This window comes from Lathyrus oleraceus, chromosome 7 (genome assembly GCF_024323335.1).
Source record: "Lathyrus oleraceus cultivar Zhongwan6 chromosome 7, CAAS_Psat_ZW6_1.0, whole genome shotgun sequence".
Taxonomy (NCBI): domain Eukaryota; kingdom Viridiplantae; phylum Streptophyta; class Magnoliopsida; order Fabales; family Fabaceae; genus Lathyrus; species Lathyrus oleraceus.
Window position 1 is genome coordinate 382,468,301 of NC_066585.1, and position 10,713 is coordinate 382,479,013.

Genomic DNA, 10,713 nt, shown 5'->3' on the forward strand with positions numbered 1-10,713 from the left:
AGAAGTAGTACCGCGAAGATACCTTAAAATCCATTTTACATAATTCCAATGCTCTCTACCCGGATTTGACAAAAATATATTGATTGTACCAACAATATGCGTTATATCTGGTCTTGTACACACCATTTCATACATCAAATTATCCACAATAGACACATAAGGATCACGTTTCATATCAAATGCTTCATCTTCACTTGAAGGACTTTGATTAGAGCTCAACTTGAAATGAGTAACGAGAGGAGTGCTTATTGCCTTAGAGCTTTCCATTTTCAATCTTTACAACACTCTTTTGATATAGTGTTCTTGTGACATCCAGACTTTCTTCTCTTTTCTGTCACACATGATTCTAATGTCAAGAATCTGTTTATCTACTCCCATGTCTTTCATGGCAAATGACTTCCCCAATTTCTTCTTTAACCTGTTAATGTTAGAAATACTTTTTCCTACAATAAGCATATCATCAACATATAACAATAGGATAATGAAGTCATCGTTAGAAAATTTTCTAACAAAGACACAATGATATGAAGTAGTCTTCTTGTATACTCGACCACACATAACAGACTCAAACTTCTTGTACCACTGCCTTAAAGCTTGCTTCAACCCATATAAACTCTTTATCAATCTACACACATGATCTTCTTTACCTTTAACTTGAAACCATTGGGTTGCTTCATGTAGATCTCTTCCTCCAAATCACCATGAAGGAAAGTCGTTTTCACATCCATTTGCTCAACCTCTAAATTAAGAATAGTAGCCAAACTCAACATGGTTCTAATTGATGACATATTTACAATAGGTGAAAAAATATCATTAAAATCAACACCCTTTGTTTGAAGGAAACCTTTCACTATTAATCTGGCTTTATATCTTGGAGACTTAGAGTTGCTCTCATGTTTAACCCTATAAATTCATATTCTTTCCAAAGCCCTTTTGCCTTTATGAAACTTCACTAAATAAAGAGTGTCATTATCATGCAATGATTTCATTTTATCATGCATTGGATCCATCCATTTTTTATTTTCATCAATTTCCATGGCCTCTTGAAAACACTCGGGTTCACCCTCATCAGTCAAGGTCACATACTCATCAAAATTATACCTGGTAGAATGTTGCCTCTTCCTGTTAGACCTCCTAATTTAAACTTGAGATGATTCTGGAGCTTCACCAAGATTCTCATCTTGTGATATATTGTTTTCCCCTTCACCATCATTAGTTAGAATATTTACCTCATCTTCAAGGTGTTGATCATCAACATAATCATATGGCTCACCATTGTAATCATCACCACCAATAGCATCCATATTATGACTAGGTAACCGATCTAGATCAACATTAGATAAACTGATATATTTCTTGGGGTGTAGATTTCTCTACATTATAAATGTCTTCAATAGTTTGGTCTTCCATAAACACCATATTGCGGCATCAGATAAGCTTCTTCCCTACAGGATCATACAACCTATAACCAAACTCATTTTGCCCACAGTCGATGAATATACATTATTTTGAATTTCCATCCAACTTGGATATTTCATCCTTTGGAATATGCACAAAAGATTCATTGTGTTTTTTGAATCGTCACGGAGAGAGAAACCGAGTTTGTTCATTGATGTTCTTGAATTTTGAATCCGATCGGAGCAAGCCTCAGATTCTCGTTGATGATGTGTTGATGGCAATGGTGTGTGGATGATGCCCAAATCTGTTTCGCTATGCTTCGTCTGTGAATTCCCAGATGTTGGTTGGAAGAATTTGTTTTCTCTGACTGAAGAATGAAGACGCGTCTTGGATCTTCGCGAGATCCGGAATTATGGTGGAAGACTTAGGCATTTGTCCCAAGCAAACAAGCCCTTGTTCATGCACCCCCCCTCCACCCACACACACCTTGACCTATTATATGTTCATTAATCCCCATTAACTCATGCTTAATGACTTTTAATTTATTTTAATCTTGCTTAATTTTTGTTGATTACTCATGTTACTGACTTTTCTTGTTAAGGTTAAAAATAGAGATTTTTGGTTTTTTTGTTAATTAGGATTATTATATTTCTGTTTAGGTTAATTGATAATTAGAAGTTAAGGTGATTCTAATTAAGTTAAAAATTAGTTTAATCACCGTGTAGATTTTGCCATGCCTTGTTTCTAATTTTAGTTCTTTGTTGATCTTGTTTTCATTTTATTCATGATTTGATTAATATGGTTAATTGTAGATTTTATCATGATTTATTTTTAGGTTAATTTTTTATTCGATTTTTATATTGCCTTATGATTGTCATGTCCATGTTCATTAGGTTTCAAGTTGTGATTTAGATTGTTAATTTCCCATTTTTTAATTCGACCCCTAATTCATGTTTAGGTAGATTTTTATCCTTAGATAATATCTCACTTTAATTGTCCACTTAATCGATTCATTTGGTTTGTGATCATATTGGATAAATTGAAAATCTCATTTCAATTTAGGTGATGTATGCCTCGTGTACGCCTATATCATTTGCCATGATCACATGATTAGTCTTTGATTATTTTTCTATGATTAATCCATTACCGTTTGAATTGATTTAGATATTTGAATATGCTTACATTTGTTGCATCATTTTCATTTGCCTTGATCTCATACTAACCCCACTTGTTTGTATGTTCATGTGCCTTTGAGGTTTCGAGTACAATCCAATTTATCAATGCCTCTAATCCATTACAATTGTCTTGTATTGTGTGAGGATATCATGCCACTTCTATATTTTAGGCATGGTACTTGGTTTGTAACTTGTCTAATATCTTTCATTTACCATTTGTATTGTGTGGTTCCATCCCCCCATTGTGGGTCACATGTCCCCCTTACCATGCAAGTGTAATAGCTTAAGTTTATTTCTTTCATTAGCTCATCATGCATGCTAGCTAAAAAGATAAAAAAAAACAACAAAATAAAGCATTTCAAAATACAAAAGGCATACTTGATCTAATGTCAAGTGTTTTCCAAATCAAATTCACTTCATAGCAACGCGAGTACTTGATCTAACGTCAAGTACTCCCATCCATTCCATGATCCACATCATTCTTCTTCATTCTCTTCTATCTCATTCTATCTCTCTCCTCCATTCTTCACACACACATTTTCATAATAATTTCAAATGCTTGATCCAACGCCAAGTGCCTTTTTCAAAATATTTTCATAACAAACTGGAATGCAAAAATGGGGTGTACGTGCTTGTACACAATATTCAAGTACTTGGATTGTCGGTCGTACCTAGCTTGGGGACCCGACACTTGACTTCCTCCTCAAAAACATCTAATGATAAAATAGGTTCAATCTAGGTGCTATGAGGGGGGAAAATGGTTACGATACCATTGTCCTCTCGACTCTCGAGTATTTTGATTGTTGGCCATACTTAGTCAAAGGTTAGATACTTGTCTCCCTTTAAGTACCAATGATTAGACTTGCCAAACTCTTCCACAATCCAAATCTCTTTTGGATGAAAAAGAATGGTTAAAATACTATTGTCCTCTCAACTCCCAAGTATTCGGATTATTGATTGTACCTAGCCAAGGGTCTGATGCTTGTCTCCGTGCTAAAATCAACCCTAATCCATCAAATTAATTGTGTGCCTTAGGGCATCTTTCAAACCTTTTCAGAAAGAGCGTGTTACTTCCATTCTACCGTGAACGACGCTTAAGCCTCCATGCGTGAGCATGTAATATTTAACTGCTAGAATATGATCCAAGCGCGTCCATTCTACTGTAAACAAACAAACACTTAACGCCTTCATGCTCGAGCGTACAAGCAAGTGAACATTAGCACGTGAACGTCAACGATGTTCATAAAAACAATCAAACAAATACTCCATTTGTGAGCGGAACTATGGAGCTCTGACTTCCTCATTGCATGTATGAGGATACGTAGGCACAATGATCAAAATCCTTGGCGAGCACACTAATTTAAAACTTATTTCTCTTTCCACCTTATTCTCTCATCCTATTTCACTGATAGCAAGCAACATTCAGATAAACAGTATTCATATGCATTGATACATGTATAGTGGTTTCCATCGAGTACGATGGATGTGAGGGGTGCTAATATCTTTCCCTTGCATAACCAACTTCTGAATTCGCTCTTGGTTGCAAGGTCATTCTCTTTTGGGATTTTATCGTTATTTTCCCTTTCCTTTGGAATAAATAAAATTCGGTGGCGACTCTGTATTTTTTGTGGCGCGACAAAAGTGTATGTTTCAAATACAATATATGAGTCATATTTATAAGACACATGTAATAAATAAAAAAATCAATATGGAATCTTCTAATTGATGGACATCCATAATCATATTATTTATAAGAGGGGTAATATTATTTTGCATATTTACTTACGAAATTAATTGGTTGCCTATTTTGCATATATATATATATATATATATATATATATATATATATATATATATATATATATATATATATATATATATATATATATAGATATATATATATATATATATATATATATATATATATATATATATATATATATAATATATATATATATATATATATATATATATATATATATATATATATATATATATATATATATATATATATATATATATATATATATATATATATATATATATATATTGGGAATAATAATTTAAATAAATTAGTTTGTATTAATTTTTTATATAGGTGGAGTTTCTAAAAATATGATTATAAAAATAAAATTAGAAATTTAATTTTATTTAATTCGTTAATATTTTAAAATATATGTGGATTGCGTATTTAAATTGGTAGTATAAATTTTGGTGAAAAAGGAAGGGGTAGGATTGATTTTAGTTTTAGTGTTTGTTAGAGGTTTGGTGGTATGATTCGGTTGCTACCCTTTAACGGACAGCAACAAGACGTGATGGGCTGGCGGGCCCAGTGGCCCAAAGCACCAAGTGACAGAGATATTTCTGATTCCTCACGAGGAAACCATCCAAACCTTGCCGGATTACAGGTAACATTCGATGTGGGGCTCAAATTCAATCTCTTTTTTCCATCTAAACATTTACTAATCTCAATTATTTTATGTCTAACTGTAATGGTTAGTGAAGAATGCATTGATGTATGATTGGATATGTATGTATGTACCCTGTACTGTAACCGCAGGGAGTCCATTATTATAGACAGCTCATGGTCAAGGATCGCTCAATTATTCATTGGTTGGTATCCTCCCATACTTTATTTCATTCATCATGGACCACAACACCCTTAACGCTAGGCCATCTCTTGGACTTACTATCCGTCGGTTACTCCTTCTCTTTGGTTCCTCCACACTCGATCTATGTGGACCACTTCATATTATTTCATTTACTAGCCACATGAAAATGTTTTACACGGATAAAGAGAATAGTAGAATATATATATATATATATATATATATATATATATATATATATATATATATAAAATGACTATTCGTGATTCACGGCTAACAAACAACAGATTGTAATTTCTTTTCTGTTGTATATAGAAAACGCGTTGGTTCAATTATAAAATTTTAAATCCAATTTTAATTTATTTTTCTCTCTCATACTAACTTGTATGTTAGAGTGTTAATCTTATAGGTCAATCCTCTATCCGTTGTATTGGAAGCTCAGATATGCCGTTATCACCAATCCTCACTCCATTTCTGGTTCTAGTACGAAAAATGACGTCGACTGTGGGAAACAATTTTCGATTCTCGCAGGAACAACAACAGAGGTTATGTTACTTCCACTTTTGCTCCAGGCTCCTCAGATAGCTGAATTTGTCCAAGTGCCTCTTATTGGACCTTTGATTTCGCCTCCAATTTCACAACTTGAAGCCTTACCTGATGTTTAACTATTACCAGCTAACATTTGGTTGCAAAGCGCCAACTAATTGTTGAACATCATGTAAAACATCGTTAGACAACATAATTCACAAGTAATAGAGGAAAGGTTGCTTTGTTTTGAAGAAAGCCCGCACAATACGCCTCCACGAGGAAACATCATTCAAGAGGCTATACCAAAGAGAACTTAAACTGCCATTTCTGAGCCAACCGCAACAAGGAAAGATGAGGCTCTGAAGTCGAAGAATTAATTGAGGAGCAAAAAGCGCCAGAGTCCTCCCCAAATCCTCGAGGGAGATCAAGGCAATCGCACTCATCCCTTGGACCAGAAAGAAAAACAATCGTCAAAGAATCCGGAGAAACATCTTTTGTGTACTCACATTTTGGATAAGTATAATACCTAAATTGATGGAAAAGCCTCTAAAGCTATAAGTATAACGAAAAGGGAGATCTAGACGAACATGTGTAACTCGTCAATAATCGGTTGAATTACTTTAGTGTTGACAAAGCCTCCAAATGAAAATTGTTCGCACTAACTCTGATTAGGTCGGCCAGGCTATGGTTCAACGCTTTGTCGGACGGAAGTATTGAATCCTGGAAATACTTCTAACAAAGATTCACTGCTCATTTTACCGCCCGAAAAAGGAAACCAATGACAATAACTACTTTGAGCGGGATCAATCAAGGGAAGAAAGAGAGGCTTCGGCATTACATTAACCGATTCACACAAGTAGCCATGGAGAAAGGGGGAGTCAAAGAAGGCCTTAAGTGCTAGATATTCGAGAACGGCCTCTTGCGAGATCGTCCCTTCAATTGAATCTAGGGAGTATAGGAGCACGAACCACACATGAAATGTTAAGCATGGCTCACTCTTACATGATCCTGGAAGAAAAATTGAATACCTATTTTGACAATCCTGCTTCCGTTGACGCTAACTCTAGCCGCTCGACAGGAAAGGAGTTCCATCGGTGAAAGGATGAGTCTGATCAAGAAATACAAGTCTGGTACGACAAATACACCCCGTTGAATGCATCACGGGAAAAGATCTACCAAGACCATGCTAACATAGAGTTCTAGAAGGGAGGAGTCAAAGCCCAGTTTCTCATCTGAGAGTCTTCTAGAATGGACAAGACCATATATTGTCGCTTCCACAAGGGACATGGCCATAACACTAATTACTGCATCCAGCTGAAATATGCTCTTGAGGGATTAATCAAGGGAGGCTGATTGCCCGAGTACGTGAAGGGAGGAAAAAGAGAAAGGGCAGAGTCATCAAATGGTAAATCTCCACCAAAAGATGTCGGTGTTGGGACTAGTGGTGAAGATAAAGAGGACGGCAAGGGGAAATGCCAATAAATTATAGCCATAACTATAAGAGCACCCATAGCAAACCTCCCCTCCAAGGGGACCATGAAAATAAAGATCACCGAGATGTTGGTCGTACATAAAAAGGATCAAAGTGCATCAAAGAAAACAACTGACCGACCTATATTAGGGTTTTGGGACTCTAAGAAGGTGGGAGGAACTCCAAACAAAGTCTTCCCCTTGCTGATTACAGCTACAATCGAGCAATTCGATGTCTCTCGAATTCTAATCGATGATGGCAACTCGTACGATGTCATATATTCTAAATTGTTTAAAAAAATGGGTCTGGAAAGAGGAAGCTTATGGTTGTACGAAGGTTCATACCCACAAGAATTAAATGGTACAACCACTCGTCAGTGGGGGTACGTCGAGCTAATGATATCAATAGGGGAAGGGAAAGATGTTTGGTCCGTCATTTCATAATTCCTTGTGGTCCCTCGAAAGAGTGTCTACAATTTCATTCCCAAACACCTTGGATGTCGTATCCTCACTGATCCATCTAACTCAAATACCATAATCTTCTAGGGGAACTGGTCACCATTAATGTCGATCTTGAGGGAGCATAAAAAATCTATCAAGCACTTTAACGAGACCAAGGAGAAGGCATGGCAATGGAAATCAATGTAGATTCTCTAACCAGTCAACTCAAAAGCATGAACATCGGTCCCCAAAAAAGTAGTTGAGAAAAATAAAAGCAAAACAAGGAGAATAAGCGATGGCTAGCCCACCTAGTTATGTTTTTCTTTATTATTTGCATTATATGACATGTATGCATAACCACCTTCCTAGATTATAGGATTAATTCTCAAATATGAATGAAATATTACAAGTTCTGATATATTCTATTCTTTGTGATTATGTAAGGTAACAACAAATCTGGGGTACGACTGAAGAGATCGAGGCCCCCAGTATAAAGACCCAGGGTTGTTGTCATAAACGCCACGCGCATGCGACTACAGCCCGACAATCAAAACGGAAAGGACAACCAAAACTGATACCGCCACAAAAGCCAAAGAAAAGCTGCTACCAAGTGAAACTCCACACGCTCGCTTCAAGCTCCGAAGGCATCACAACCAAATGCCGCACGCCAGCGCCGAAAACTCCAAGCCTGCTACAAAGCAAAGTGTAAGACAAACCAAAAGCACTTCAACGAGCCATGAAAGCAAAACGACAACGCTGGCATCAAAGTTATAGCATGAGCCAACACTTCAAACCAGCTTAACGCTTCCAAGCCACAAGCTATTGAACACAAGCGTAAGTCGCTACGAACACAAACACAGCCATGAGCTGCAACACAATTCGAAGAGCTTCAGAAAGCTGCAAATGCACAACCTGCATAAACATCAACGCAACTGCACAGAAAGAACACAGTTCAAAGCTACAAGCCACATCCAAAACAGAGAAGCCAAGCTGCCAACTCCAAACGCGAAAGCCGGCAACGACAAAGTCAAAATTCTGCACCAAAATTCTGCATGATAAAAACCAAAATTCTTCATAATAAACACCAAAATTCTGCATAATAAAAGACAAAATTCTGCATAATAAAAACCAAAATTCTGCATAAAATAAAGACAAAATTCTGCATAAAAATAAAAACAAATTCTGTATAAAATCCAAATAAACCAAGCTACACAATTAAAATCACGCGCCCCACGCCTACGACAAACGCAGCCTAAACGTAAATGAATCATAGCAAAACGCAGGTGCAAAATTGCAGCATTAATAACAGTAACACAAGCCAAATATGAATAACAGCAGAAGCTGCAGCATACACAGCAAAGGCTCCAAATGTCGCACGCTGGGGCCGAAAACGCAACATAAATGCTTCCCACACGCTAACAGCTGCAAACCAAAGAGAGAACTGCACAAATTCAAAAATCCTGCAAATCATATTTAACATTTAATTAAAAATTAACTTCAAAATACCAATAACCAATCTATAAAAAAAAACTAAAAAAAATCTCTCTAACTGAATCGTAACAAACTTCTAACAATAACAATCCAACTGAAGTGCTTTACAGAAGAAGAAGAAGTAGAATGAGATTTTGGAAAATCTATAAAAGCTAACCTTTGTCGTTCAGAAGCGGGGGCTTTTTCATTGCCACATTCATCTTCAACCTTCTTCCATCTTCTTCATCCTCCATCACCTTCAATCTCTCTTCAATTCTTCTCGCCACCGATAACAGAACCTCCATCAATTCTTCAACGGATAACAACTCATCATAACCCTATAACCTCCTCCCCTTTCAACACCCTCATGACAGAACAACAACCCCACCTGCATAACTCCACTCTCCATCTTCCATAACCTCCCAAAACCAACCTTCAAGGTGCTCTGAACCTGCAACTGTTCAATTCATAAACCTTCAATCCACCATCAACAGGTCACACCTTCAACGCCCTCTCCAACCACCTGTAAGAACCAATTGTAAAACCTTTAACCAACTTTTCCAATCAACCAACAAAAAAACAAAAACATCAGAGGAAACTCAAAACATAACAGAAGCGAAGAAGAAAGAAGGGAGCCGAAATCGTTACAAGAAAACGATAAAGAAAAACTCACCGCAAGTGGAGGGAGGTTACAGTCGCGCATCCTTCGTCGTTCATCGGCGACGTCACCTTCTGCGTCGCGACTCTTGAACAACGACATAGAAAAATCATCTTCCTCCTTCATTCATCAAGAGCAAAGACTCAGCATCGCGAAATCGACAAACGATAAAGCAGAAATCTCGACAACAACTATAGCAGCAGAAGGATTTCCAGAAAGTGAGAAAAGAATTCTCAACAGAAGCATAGTGAAAGAAGAAAATTAAAATGCGTTACCTAGTTTCCGCATAGAATCTGGTAAGCTTCTTCTCCCTTCATTTTTACCATTTTCACTTTGGACTCGGAGCTTGGTTCTTTGTGGAAGGAAAAGTCGAAATCGTTCGTCAAATGCTTAGCTCTTGGCGTACGATTGGGAAGGTCCCGAAATGGAGTTTTCTTGCACCGTGTTTGATTTCCTGCACCGGCGTCGAACCGGGAGGAAGATGGTGGGTGTTACGCGGGTCTGAATGCGTGGTGGTTTTGTTTGAAGGAGAATCAGCCCGTGAAGTTCTTCAAGCGGGTTCTTGTTCATGATAAAACAGTTTCTTTTGGTGTTTGGGGGAATTGGGCTTGTGGTCCAAACACCAAGCAAGATTCATTACCACACCTCCCCCCTACGGATCTCACCCCATCCCATGGCCCATGCTTGAACCTTTGTTCTTAATTTTATTAATCCATTTTGATTATGTTTAATTTTGTTTTTGATATTAATCATGATTTTGATTTTTTGGTTTGAATTAGATCAATTCATGTTTTTGTTAATTAGGATTAGCATACTTTTCTTTAGGTTAATGGATAATTAGGAATTATGTTTAATTAGGGGATTAGGCTTTAGAAATTAGGTTTAGCCAATTTTAGATTAGATTTAATTCTCTTAATTTTCCAGAATTAACACTCCTTTGACTAACCATGTTTTGATTAGGTCT

At 36.7% G+C, this 10,713-nt stretch overlaps 1 protein-coding gene across 5 annotated transcripts; it reads right to left on the bottom strand.

The window, feature by feature from the left end:
* Positions 1-7,903: 7,903 nt before the first annotated feature.
* Positions 7,904-10,327, bottom strand: LOC127105760 (uncharacterized). 5 transcript variants are annotated; one of them, XR_007795125.1, is made up of 6 exons: positions 10,025-10,314; positions 9,765-9,940; positions 9,270-9,614; positions 8,974-9,081; positions 8,534-8,669; positions 7,904-8,309 (listed from the first exon to the last, which is right to left on the bottom strand). XR_007795125.1 is itself a non-coding variant. In XM_051042964.1 (6 exons), the coding sequence occupies exons 3-6, from the start codon at positions 9,394-9,396 to the stop codon at positions 8,253-8,255; spliced, it is 390 nt and encodes a 129-aa protein (XP_050898921.1). In that variant the 5' UTR covers positions 9,397-9,614; positions 9,765-9,940; positions 10,025-10,327; the 3' UTR covers positions 7,904-8,252. The 5 variants fall into 5 exon arrangements, 3 of the variants coding, with proteins under 3 accessions (XP_050898921.1, XP_050898919.1, XP_050898920.1); XM_051042964.1 differs by having other exon boundaries at positions 8,974-9,043; positions 10,025-10,327; XR_007795124.1 differs by having other exon boundaries at positions 7,904-8,669; positions 10,025-10,310.
* Positions 10,328-10,713: the final 386 nt, after the last annotated feature.